This window comes from Planococcus citri, chromosome 1, assembly GCF_950023065.1.
Source record: "Planococcus citri chromosome 1, ihPlaCitr1.1, whole genome shotgun sequence".
NCBI classification, from domain to species: domain Eukaryota; kingdom Metazoa; phylum Arthropoda; class Insecta; order Hemiptera; family Pseudococcidae; genus Planococcus; species Planococcus citri.
The window spans coordinates 84,122,701-84,136,737 of NC_088677.1; the positions used below are offsets into that span (position 1 = coordinate 84,122,701).

The 14,037-nt window shown below is 31.5% G+C and overlaps 1 protein-coding gene across 2 annotated transcripts in view; it reads right to left on the bottom strand.

Moving 5' to 3' along the window:
- Positions 1 to 8,689: 8,689 nt before the first annotated feature.
- The window catches only part of uex (metal transporter uex), a 105,318-nt gene continuing 99,970 nt past the window's right edge, over positions 8,690 to 14,037 (bottom strand). The window contains exon 12 of one of the 2 annotated variants that reach the window (XM_065354690.1): positions 8,690 to 13,818. In XM_065354690.1, coding sequence (XP_065210762.1) covers positions 13,624 to 13,818 — 195 coding nt within the window. In that variant the 3' untranslated portion in view covers positions 8,690 to 13,623. The remainder of the gene's footprint in view (positions 13,819 to 14,037) is intronic. The other variant, XM_065354698.1, reaches the window with a different exon arrangement.

Sequence of the window (14,037 nt, forward strand, 5' to 3'; positions counted from 1 at the left end):
GAATGGTATAAAAATACGATCGAATTGCAATAAATTAATTTATTCGATGATTATTTTTACAATGGAATAATTTAAAATGAAATCGCAGGTGAAAGATTCGTGTAGGTAGGTATCGATCGCTTTATCCACATTTTTTATCCAATTTCTTTCTCCATTCTGAAAATTAAATTTGAAAAACAAAAGTTATAACGTTAGATGATAACAGTGAGTTGGTAAAAATTTCGTACTTTGAACATTTCTGAGTGGGTCATAATATAAGAATAAGATGATTAAAGGAGTACCTAATTTATTATTATGATGTTACGTTACATCGAGATAAAAAGCTCAAATAAACATTTAATTTAAAAAAAAAAAAAAAAAAAAAACAACTTATTAAGGTGATTCAAGTATTAAAATGCTTATCGTAAAAAACGTGTACATATTAAAGTATCTACCATATATATTTGCAAATAATCTGAGTACTCACTAGTGGCAGATTTGCAGTTAACTTGCGCTAGATGGCAATCATTATTGAAAGTTTTACGATGTCCAGCATCATCGACAGCACATACCGGATTATAAGAGTCATCCTTACAGTGATCATTACATAACGCAAACGTATCTTCTTCGTAATCTGTGGCAGTAATTACAACGACTAAAGCTACAAAAAAAATACACACTCGGATTAATTTTTCAAACCATCACTTTGAAACAATAAGAAAGAGAACCAATCTAAAAGTGAAAAAAAACTATAAAAAATATTACGTACCGAATAGAACAACTATTGAGAATTTCATCTTTATAGGTACAAAGTAAACTAAACAACAATGGACTGTATTTTTAGTAAAGAAACGATTCACTGACTGCGACTCAATTGAATAAACAATGCTACGTAGGTATAATTTTTTTATAAAGATGTTTACTCTTAATGGTATGGTCATTGAGATAAATTAGGAGGAAATTTGAATAAAGCAAAAGATTGGTAAACACGAAGAAACCGGCTCAAACAAGAATTGTATTTATACAACTTGACTTGATATTTTGTGCAGGCAGGTATGGAAAATTATATCGCTCAGAAATTCGAGAAGACACTCGAATCTGTATTGTTTCTACAACGTGGTATTTTAAAAAGATGCTGAGTTCCTGTCGTTTTAACAATACTTGAGTGTATCTATCTATAAATCTGTAAGCAGTGTTCTCGTCTTGGTAGAGCTATGATCGTTGGTTTCGAGTTGATTCCAACTCACAAAATATATCAATAAAACTCAACACGAAGTAAAAATTAAAAGTTTATTTCAAATGAAAAATTTATTTAAAAAAAAAATCGAAATAAGTTAGGTACCTATCGTTTGCATATGATTAAAAAGAAACATAATTTATTCAAGATAGACGTATTCCGGTACTTCCTGGGCATTCTTTGTCTGCTTTCTTGGTCAATTCTGAAAAATAAACGTTGAACATTCGTAAAATTAAACGAAATAAAAAACTGATGATTGATAACACTTAATCTTTGGAAAATAAATAAAATGAGAAATTAACGAATCGAAGACAACTTCACTCGCACGATTTTTATTTAAAATTATTCACAACATAAGTGACATAAATTTTTTTTCAACTCGAATGACAATGATTTCATTTCCTGATTTAAATTTAAATTTTTTTTCTTTTTTTTCAGACTTCGGATTTTTTTTTTTGAAGGAATTGAAAAACAAATCACACAACCACAAAATGTAGCTTTTTTCTGGGACCAAAATTGACTCTAAATGACTGCAAATAATAAATAGGATTCGTGAAATCAACCCATTTATTCGCATAAGTACCTAATTAATTAGATACAGAAAAATGAAATTGAATTACTCACTTTGTTGTTCGTGTTCGCAGTTATATTTCTTGAGAGCACAATCGTTGAGGAAACTCAGCTGTACTTTACCACCATCGGAGGCACAAAGTGGTTTATTCGTATCATCTTGACACAAGTTGCATTTACCAAAAGCCGGATTTATTTTCTTTTTATCAATAGGCGTACTCGCAACGATCACTACCAATGCTAGAACAAAAACACCTCATTTTTATGTACCTTTTTCAAATTACAACTTATAATAAATTAAAAAATGAACAAAAAAATATCCAATCCACTTACCAAATAAAACGAAAATCGCGAATTTCATGATCACGAATTGAATAACTGTACTATATAAATAGGTTAATTAACGTCTATGCACCAAAATCGAACACCACTATAGCTAACAACTTGATCGAAAACAATGATAATTTAATTTTAACAAAGATGTTTGCAGTTGCACGGTTAATTGTTTACAGCTACAGTATACCGAACTGATTAATACGAGATAATTCGAAGGTCGGGGAAGACATAGACAGTATAGACACACACAGTAGCAAGGGGAACCAGTTTAATTTACACAGGAAATCATACAACATAGTATGTAAAAATAGACGTGGAATGGAAGCTGATTTACACAGGTATCCCCTACCCTCTACCTGCATCAGGCATCCAGCTGGGACCTAGCAACGAATTTTAGTGTATAGGTGAGACATCAGTCATGACCTCTACTTCCTAATGTTAGTGAAAATGGAGAATAATCGAAATTTAGAATCAAAAAAATCATGTACCTAGCGTGAAAATTAGAGTGCATAGGGAACAAGAGATGAGCGTTCATATTCATTAGGAAAATTTCGATCCGAGTCCTCCCTCCTGATTTCAAAATTAAGTACACTTTTTTGTGATTTTTAGCAAAATTTTGCAAAATAGAATCCTATTCTTCCGAGGATGTAAAAATTTCTTCAAAATGAATTAAAAAAATAGCATATAAATATTCGAGTTCATGTTCTTCTTCCATTTTCAGAAGACCTTCTGCCTCAAATTCCAAAAAGGCAGGCAAAATTTTCTCTGAAAGGAAACTTTTGGATCATTGATAGGTAGGTATAGGTAAATAGTAAGTACGTATATCAACTTATGTATTTTGTTTGATATCTTGCCAGAATCACCGAGAAATCGAAAAGAAATCATTACAAAATTGGTGAATGATGAATAAATTAAATCATGAAAAGATTATAAAAGAAATGGATCACCACGAAATTAGCTCAAAAATCACAGGAAAATTAGTGATCGAGAAAAACAAACGACTACCTATAAGAAATTAATGTTTGAAAAAAGTCACTGAAAATACAGCGATACATGAAAGAAATTAGCGTATATGTACATAACAGAAGGAGATCACTAAAAAATTGTCTTGAAATCTGCAGACAATCAATTCAAAAAAAAATGACCAGAAAATTATTATCCAAAAAAAAAAAAAGTCATTACAAAATATAAAGTAGGTACCTACCGAAATAATGACAACAGAATTTCAGTACTTTGAATGAAAAAATTTAGGGGAAATAGCCATAATCATGGGGGAACATTGGTAGGTACATAGGTAGGTAGGTAGGTACAGGGTGCCCAGAAATATCGAGTACCCCTAAAAAAGTTTTCTGCTAAAATACTTTGGTTGATCACAGTGAATGATAATAATGATAGCACATGATTGGTTGTTGGACTGGAGAGATAACATTCCACCAATCATATGCATCTATTTCACGTTGCCAACCTATATTTTTAATGAAAAACTTTCTTAGGGGTACCCGATATTTCTGGGCACCCTGTAGGTAGGTACTAGGTAGGTACCAGATAGCTACTTGAAAAAAATGACTTGAAAATCAGAGGTGGCCCAAATCACGAAAAAATTAATAAAAATTTGATGAATTTGAAAATGAATCAATAAAACGTAGAAAACAGTTTTAAAAATTAAAATTGTAAAAAATCAGTAAAAACAGGTAAATAATGAATAATATAGAAAAATCAGCAGAAAATTTGTTTGAAAATGGCTAAGTATAGAAAATAAAATATGAACATTCACAGGAAACTCGATGAGAAATCACGAGAAAATTAGTGAATACCTGGTAAAAAAAAATAACTACGTAGAAAATCAGTGAAAAATCACTACATAATTAGTAAAAATCACCAGAAAATTAGTGTAAAACACTGAAAACTTGGTGACAAATACTAGAAAATCAGTGAAAAATCACTGAAAACAGGGTATAAAATCACTAGAAAATTGACAAGATATCACTTGAAAATTAGTGAAAATCACTTGGAAAATCACTGAAAAAATGTTATAAAATCACTAGAGAAAATTAGTGAAAATTAGTGAAAAATCACACAGAAAATCACCGAAAAATTGGTATGAAATCACTAGAAAATTAGTGAAGATCGGTGACAAATTACTGGAAAATTAGTGAAAAATCGCTGGAAAAATGAGTAAAAATCATAAGAAAATTGGCAAGAAATTACTAGAAAATTAGTGAAAATTACTAGAAAATTAGTGAAAATCACTAGAAAATTTAAATTAGTGAAAACTCAGTGACAAATACTAGAAAATTGATGAAAAACCACAAAAAGAAGAGTGAAAAATCACTGAAAACATGGTATAAAATCACTAGAAAATTGACAAGATATCACTTGAAAATTAGTGAAAATCACTGAAAACTTGTTAATAAATCACTAGAAAATTAGTGAAAAATCACAAAAAAAAAAGGGTGAAAACACTAAGAAAATCACTGAGAAATTGGTATAAAATCACTAGAAAATTAGCGAAGATCACTGAAAACTTGGTGACAAATTACTGGAAAATTAGTGAAAAATCACATAAAAATGAGTGAAAAATCACTAGGAAAATCACTGAAAACTTGGTGACAAGTTACTAGAAAATTAGTGAAAAATTACAAAAAAAAATTGAGTGAAAAATCACTCAGAAAATCACTGAGAAATTGGTATAAAATTACTTGAAAATTAGTTGAGATCACTGAAAACTTGGTGACAAATTACTGGAAAATTAGTAGTGAAAAATCACATATAAATGAGTGAAAAATCACTTGGAAATTCATTGAAAACGTGGTGACCAGTCACTAGAAAATTATTGAAAAATTAGAAAAAAAATTGAGTGAAAAATCACAAAGAAAATTGGTGAAAAATCACAAAAAGAAGAGTGAAAAATCACTCGGAGAATCACTGAAAAATCGGTATAAAATCACTAGAAAATTAGTGAAGATCACTGAAAACTTGGTGACAAATCACTGGAAAATTGCTGAAAAATCACTTGGAAAATCACTGAAAACTTGGTGACAAATTACTGGAAAATTAGTAGTGAAAAATCACATATAAATGAGTGAAAAATCACTTGGAAAATCATTGAAAACTTGGTGACAAATCACTAGAAAATTAGTGAAAAATTACAAAAAAAATTGAGTGAAAAATCACCAAGAAAATAGGTGAAAAATGTGTGAAAAATCACTTGGAGAATCACTGAAAAATCGATATAAAATCATTAGAAAATTAGTGAAGATCACTGAAAACTTGGTGACGAATCACTGGAAAATTGGTGAAAAATCACTTGGACAATCACTGAAAACTTGGTGACAAATGACTGGAAAATTAGTGAAAAATCACATAGAAAATTGGTGAAAAATCACAAAAATGAGTGAAAACTCACTTGGAAAATCACTGAAACATTGGTATAAAATCACTAGAAAATTGACAAGATATCACTAAAAAAAAATCACTGGATGTTAAGTGAAAATTCACTGTAAAATAAGCGAAACATTACCAGAAAAGTAGTGAAAAAGTACTGGAAAATTACCTAGTGAAAAATCATGGGATAAAAATCACAAAAAAATTGGTTTTCAAAGAAAATGTAGAAAATTTGAAATAAAAATGAAAATTGCTAGGGAAATTAGCTGGAAGTTGGAACTGGAAAATTGTTAAAAAGATGATGAAAAATTTAAAAATTAATTATCAGGGAATTGTCAAAATTATCAAAAAATTAGCGAATTTATCACTAAAAAATTGGCAAGAAATCGCTAGAAAATCAGTAATAAATGCGTGGAAAAAATGATGAAAATCACTACAATATTGAAGAAAATTCACTGAGAAATTGGTGAAAAATCACCAAAAAAAATCATCGGCGAAAATCGGTGAAAAAAGGCACTAGAAAATCTGTGAAAAATCGCTGGGAAATTGATTCATAATCACTAGAAAATCACTGAAAAATTATTGAATAAATAATTAATATGCAAATCACTGTAGAAAATTGGGGAAAATTTAGTGGAAAATCATTAAAAAAATTCTAGAAAATTCACTGAGAAATTTGTAAAAATCATCAGAAAATCAGTGAGTGAATTGATCACTGAAAAATTTGTGAAAATTCACAGGTAAAAAAAAACCAGTAAAAAAATCACCTAAAACAAATCTGCCCAGTACATTAGACATAAGCGATAAATCACTAGAAAATTGGTCAGTAAGCGATCGATTTTGAATAGGTACTTCTGAATTCTGATGAGAATCAGACAAAAGTGAATCTGAAGGCTTTTCGAGTTGGTAACTTATTTTTGAAATTGTAGAAAGAGAAGTGCACTGATCTAATCAGAATCGTTTTAATTACTAAAGGTATTTTTTTCTAGCAGTGTTTTTGAGAACGAAATTTTTTGGTCATCCTTATTCCCTCATTTAGAGAGCAAGTTTCAAAAATAAGCGAAAACATCCCCAAATAATTTTTTTTTCAATTCTAAAATTTTATTCTTTTCATTCGTTTTTAAGGAATTTCTCAAAATAAGAGAACAAAAACCTATTTTTTTCGATTTTTTTTTTTTTTTTTTTAAATAAATGAAGGAAAGATATTACCTACTGTTTGGAAGGGAAGATCAACTTGAGGTTTGTTTCCACTTTCTTCCTTGGTTCTCGACTCCAAAAATTTTGCATCGTAGAGTATTTTTGATTTTTTTCTGCCTCGATCCAAAAGTCCAGAAGTCGACGGTTATTTGAACTTTCGCTCTTTTTTCTTAAAAAGAATTCAATTTCACACCATTGTTGATGTTTTACTAAAACTCAAAAATTGAATTTACCTAATCATGAATCAGGTACTCGGACCATTTCTGAAATTGAAAAGAGGGAGGGAGGGAGGGAGGGGAGGTGGGAGTCGGATGAATATTTTAAAAATAATTGAAAATATTTTCCACGTGTCAATGGGCAAAATTGATCAATAAGAATGTCTCCGAGACCTGGAGGCATTTTTTTTTGGGGGTAAGGACGAAGAGTGGATCATTTAAAAATATAGGGAGGGGGTAACGGTAAACTAAAGGTATAATATACGGTTCTTTTTCAAACCAGAATAACTTTTGCCCCCTGAAATGAGATTCAATTTTGCACAATTCTGATAATCTCCAATTCATTCATTCTTAGCACCTACGTCCTAGATTACGATCCAGTCAAAAAATTTCTTCTCTAACCTGTCAATCGCCGCGCCGTCGACGTTACTCATTCAAGCAAAATCTACGAATAATCATCTTCATTTTCTCAAATTTTTCTCAAAATACCGACGTATAAATCTTCGAAATCACGCGAATCGCGAATCTTTAAACCTGCAAAATGAACTTCAATTTAGAACAAAATCTCCAGCAAAATATCAAATTATCAACACTAAATACCGGATCATCAATACAACTATCATATTACCACCATCGTTTCGCATCTTCACCCTAAATTCCTTCAAAAAACTACTCGTCTTCGATCAAAATACGTAGGTACTCCAACCTGTAAAAATAAATCACTAGAAAACGATATAACATATATTTATTCAACTTTTCCTTTACTACCAAACGAAAAAAAAATTATGCAAAAAGCAATTCTCTCTCTTTTGACTGTATTAGGTATTAAATACACGAAATTAAAGCATTATTAAGTACATAAGAGATAACAGTTCTATCACAATAAAACTCATTTAAACTTACATAAGTACTAAACAACAATGTCATTTAACTTAAAAATCGTTTCTACGCGAATAAAAAAAGCGTCCTGAAACACTTCCCCTACAAAAGAAAGTGTTCTAAAGTACACGATAACAAAAAAAAAAAATAAATACAATAAACGAATACATAAATGCACCTTGAAATCTCTCCCAATAATACGTATACTGCATGTGGTGTACTCTTGTCGGAGATTCTTTTTTTAATCGATGCTTTAATCATTTTTATACATTTATACGTATGCTAGGAAAAATATAATAATAATAAATCAAACAAACATACAGGTAAACAAAAAACAAAAATATACAATGTATTAGAGCCAGCTCGCGGTGACCGATTGCAATTTCTCTAATAAATTGAGTGACATAGATGCGTTTTTTTTTAATTCATACATCGAAGATGGTACTATTTATGTTCACATCCTAATGGAATGATGATGTGTTCTCGTATAGCAAAAACGCATTATTTAAGTACAATTTTATGTATAGTATTCCAGCTCGAGGATTTTTCATTTATGTAGTATAAATTCAAATATATGGAGGAATTCACATCGTGTATTGGTGTTCATTGGTATTTTTGTATTATGTACTGTGACGTATAATTTAATATTATTGTTGTTTTATTTTTTGTATCGATTGAGTGGCACTTAATATTAAAATGCATGATAAGGCACATGATATTATTGAAATTACGTACTACTATGTATAAGAAGAACGATAGCGTAAAATTTCAGGTCATATAGTACAATTTTCAAGGGTAACAGAAAGATAGCAGAAAGAAGAAGAATGCAGATAAAATAATAAATTCGTAAAACACGAACGAACAAAAATTGAAACAGGTTAAAATATTAAAAAAAAAATAAAATCAACTCGTACAAGTTCTCGGACCAGATCTACGATCGGGGATGGAAATACAGGCAATTTAGCTACAGAAGCTTATAGTTATAGTAGGTATGTTTCGAAACGTGCAAACTTATCAATTAGTATTGCATTTTTGAGGAACTGATTAAATTTCTCAAGTTAGGTAATTTTTGGTGGGAAGCGAGAAATTAAACGTGAAAAAAATTCGGGTTTTCTTAAAATCAAATCGTATGTGACGTTGATGAAAATAAGTACGTTTGGATTCAGAAAATAATTACGATCGACTTTAAAGGGGGAAGAGAGGAAGAAACGAAAAAAATAATTTCGAATTGTAGAGGACGGAGGAGGGGAGAGAGGGATAGAAAAAGACGAATTTTTCAACTGATTGAAGTTTGGATTTTTTTGAACTCCTGTTCATTGAAGCTGTTGGATTTTATGAGAAAAAAATATCTACCCTTCACTTGAATTTCCCCCAAATTGAAAAAAAATAGTGTAAAAAGCACCCCCCCCTTCTTCCCCGTAAAAAAATCTTATTCATCTGAAATAATTATTTCTGAGTCAGAATTCTACTGAAAAATTCACTTTTTATGAAAAAACTAGGTACTCAAAGTTGAAAAAAAAATATAAAAAAAAATAGTAATAAATCAGTAAATTTCCCATTTCTGAACCAAAGTTTTTATAAATAATTCGCCATTCAACCTCGGTCTCTCAAACAATATTGTATGTTTCCAGTACCCCCCCCCCCCCCCGGGGCTCAATATTGCGAATTTTTGAGAAATGATACCAGAAATGAATTCGGGAGCCCAAAAAACCTACACTTTGACACGTCACACGAAAATTTCCAAAATTTTGAGTTCTTCCCCCCTCCCTCTGGGGGGTCAATATTGCGAATTTTTGAGAAATGATACCAGAAATGAATTTGGGAGCCCAAAAAACCTACACTTTGACACGTCACACGAAAATTTCCAAAATTTTGAGTCCCCCCCCCCTCCTCTTGAGGTCAATATTGCACATTTTTGAAAAATGATACCAGAAATGAATTTGGGAGCCAAAAAAACCTACACTTTGATATGTCACACGAAAATTTCCAAAATTTTGAGTTTCCCCCCTCCCCATGGGGTCAATATTGCGAATTTTTGAAAAATGATACCAGAAATGAATTTGGGAGCCCGAAAAACCTACATTTTGACACGTCACACGCATATTTACAAAATTTTGAGTTTTGCCCCCTTCCTGGAAGGGGGTGGGGTTGGGGTTGGGGTTGGGGACTGGAGTCAAAATATTGTCAAAAATGAAATCAGCACCTTCGAAAACCCCCCGTACACCAACTTTCAGATTTTTGGCGTCCTAGAAATTCCGAGGGACCACTGTGCCCCCTCCCCCCTCCTTTCCTCCCATACCCAAATTGAGAACAAAAAATAAGTCTGTAAGAGCTTTAAATATTTTCAATTTCTGCGTTAAAATTCTAAGTACCTACTTTTTCAAGATAAAATCTTCCTCTGTCACTCTACAATGTAAGTCTTCTTGTATAAAAACCTCCAAAAAAATAAAAAAATTGAAAAAAATGAAATTTTTAAAAGATTTTTCAATTTTTTAACGTTTTTTATTTTTTATTTTTTTTAGGGGTCGAGTAAGGTAGGAGGGAGGAAGGTGGCTCCGCACAAGAATCAGAATCATTTGGAGGACTGGAGGGGTTTTTCTTGAAAAAAAGATTATTTGGAGAGACTCTCACTCAGAAATCTGAGAATTTTAAAGAAAATTGAAAATTTCATGTATTTCAATACCTATTTATTTAATTTTTAAACGATTTTTTTTGTTTTTTCATTTTTTTAATGGAGGGGGGAGGAGGGGTTCGTACAGAAGAACCCAAATTACTTGGAAGATGGCATGTTTTTTTTTTCTTCTTCAAAAAGAGGTAATTTGGAGAAATTCAAAGTCAAATACGAATATTGAGAATTTTTAAAAGATTTCATTTTGATTAATTTTCAGATTTTTTTTTCATTTTGAAGGATTTTTCAATAAAAAACGTTTTATTATAGGTAAATTTCCTTAGTTTTTTTTAGGGGAGGGGGGGAGAGACAAAATACCTGGAGCGGGGTCCAGATGAAGGAATTCTGAGGCAGAAATTGAAAAACTCTTGTTTCACAATTTTTTTTCATTTTAAATGACTTTTGAACGAAAAATTTTCATAACTCATATTTTATTGTTTTTTTTGGAGGGAGAAGGGGGAAGGAGGAGCTTTGTACGGAGCAACAAAAATTACCTGGGACACTGGAGGAGGTTTTTTCCTCAAAAATGGGTTATTTGAAGGAATTCAGAGTTAGACACAAATGTTGAAAATTTAAAAAAAAAAAAATCAATTTGATTTGTTTTTGAATTTTCATCATTTTGGAGGATTTTTTGAAAAAAAAACTTCTCATTAGGTATACACGTTTTCAATTTTCGAGGAGAGGGGAGAAAAATCAAAATTACTTGAGAGACTGGAGAAGGGTTTTTCTCAAAAAGAAGTTATTTAAAGGAATTCTGAATTAGATACAAATATCGAGAATTTGAAAAAAATTTTAATATTGATTCATTTTCAAATTTTTATCATTTTGGAGGATTTTTGAATAAAAAAAACTTTCATTAGGTACATTATTTAAGTTTTTGGTGGGGAGGGGAGGGGAGGGGAGAGAAACCAAAGTTGCTGGGGTAGTTCAGAGGTGGGGTTTACTTGAAAGGAGGTAATTTGGAGGAATTCTGAGACAGAAATTGAGAATTCTTGAAAAAATTTATGTTCCTGTTTTTTTTTAAATTTTTTTTGGCTAAAATTTTCAGGTATTTTCGAAATTTGAAACAGACAACTTTGGAACAATGGAAGCAAAAAATGAAAAAAAACTCAACAATTTTTCATAAATGGCCCTAAATAATTCCGACCCCTCCCTTTTCCCCTCCTTCCACACTCTTAAAATTACGTCGGAAAATATTATGAGTTTTTTTTTCAGATTCTCAACTTCATAAAAAGCAAAACGTGTGCAAAAGCCAATTTCAAAACTTGAAATATCAAACATGTCCTTTGAACATTTGGTCTCCTTTGAAAAAATTTCAATAAGTTATTCAAATAAATACTGAATCAATTGAATGTGGTTTTAGACTGTTCTGGAGCCTCCAGGAACACTTCGAAAATTCCAGTCTATCCAAAAAATACTTTAAGAATTGTCCAATAAACTTCCATCGTCGATAAATGCGAGCTGTTGATACGAATGACTCATTTCTGGAATTTTCAAAATATCCCTGGAGGCTCCAGAACGTCTCGGAGTCTCTTCAGTTCATTCAGCAGGTCAAAGCAGGGATACCAACCAAAGTTTCAGTGTTCTAAATTAACCAGTACGAATTCCAGCGTGAAAATTATAATTTTAAAAATTTTTCTGGAGGCTCTAGAACCACTCAAAACGGCTCGAAACCTTTTCCAATCGATCTAGAAAGACAAGGGGATATTTTTAGTGATGAAGTTTGGTTTATTATTTCAAATGTCACTATTTCAGCGTTTTATAGCTCAATTAGGTAATATTTTGATACCTCTTGGCACCTTTGGTTCAAGTTGGATTTCAAAAGCTCCCATAAAAAAAATAAAAAAAAAAATACAAAAAGTTCATAAAAGTTAGCTTTGCACACGTTTTCTTTCATCATTAAAATCAATCTCTACTCAGACTCCGGTGGGAAATTCGAAAAGAAGAAAAAAATACCCATCGACAAAATTTAAATTAAGTAGGTATTTAAAAGAAAAAACAAAAAAAAAAAAACGAAAAATTGCATAAATCATTTCCTAAAAACTGAAAACATCGTAAATAAAGTTGACTAGAACAACACGGAATTCTAAACTTTCGAAGCTATTCCCAATTTTAAACCAAAAATTCACCCAAAAATTGAAAAAAGAAGCGAGGAAAACATTCAAATTTGGTAAAATCAACATCCCATCGATAACTTATTCAATTTTCAAACCAAAATACCTCCCGAATCACGATAAAATCCCCACTCATCAAACAATCCATCAAATTACTCGACGATTCCATCGAATCAAGCTTACAAGTCAACGAAAAAAAAATACTAAAATTAAAAACTCGCAACAAAACATAGACAGAAGAGAGAAAAATACAAACCGGGGATCTGGATCGAGGGGGAAAACAATAACAACAATGATACAGTGCAAAAATGTAACCCGAAGATTCGTAAGTAATTTTGTAAAAATATCAACGATTTGGATAGATTAGATATAGGTACCTGGATAAAGAAAGTAATTTTTAAACGTAATAATACATACGTTGAGTCGAGATCCGCGTCTAAACACGACACATGATAAAATTCGGTTAAAATAATACAAAATAATAAAACCATACAATATTCATAATAATACTTTGATATAGTGGTAAATTAGGATACACAAGATCTAGGTAGGTAAGTACTTACATAAGTACATCAATATTGGGAAAAATAAACTGGTAAATGGATGGAGGGAGAAGAGGAGAGATTGTCGAGAAATCTGCATAGGTTTATTAGGTTCGTGCATCTGTTCGAAACGATGCCTTTTCTAGATAACAATTAAGTACACTGGGTACATAAAATAATACGTAGTAATGATAACAAACAGGAGAAGAGAAAAAAAAATCACAAATACATAGTACACATAATACTACCAACTACAATAGTATATTGGGGGGGACATGAAACAGAAACAAGCAACATGACAAAATCTTACTTACATAATTCATAAGAGGTTCGAGTGCTAAAATGTAAAAAGATGCGAGTACTCGTGAAAACTCGTCAACGTCCGGTCCGGATCATCACGAGTCGACTCAATATCTGAACGCTTCGATTGATCGGTGTGAATTTGAAGGAAAAAAATAGTATACAGAAGCCCTGGAAATTTTTTTTAGTTTTTTTGGAATTCCTACGAGGTGCCTTGAGCGTCTTCGTTGTTGGTTGAAGCTTGCACGCTTAAAAGGTTGGTCTTCTCTTCGCCTGTAAGATCACTGGTATGGCGAGGAGTTCGAGATGGTGAAACTGTACCGGACATGTAACCGTTGTTCAGACTGTCTTGGTTTACCGGACTGCTACGGTTACTATCTTCGATGTATTGCAGGTTCTGTAACATTATTAGATCGTCTTTGGTCTAGAATACCGAAACGTCAACAGGTTTGTGATACGTTTGCAGTTGCAGAAAATGTGTAAGTTGCCCAGGTCTTTGGTGAGGTTCGAAGCGAAAGCAGTGAATCGTATCGTAGAGCAAGATCAAGCCACAAGCGATTAATATGTACTAAGATTAATTTATATACAAACAAAAGCGAAATGTGCGTGAAAATAC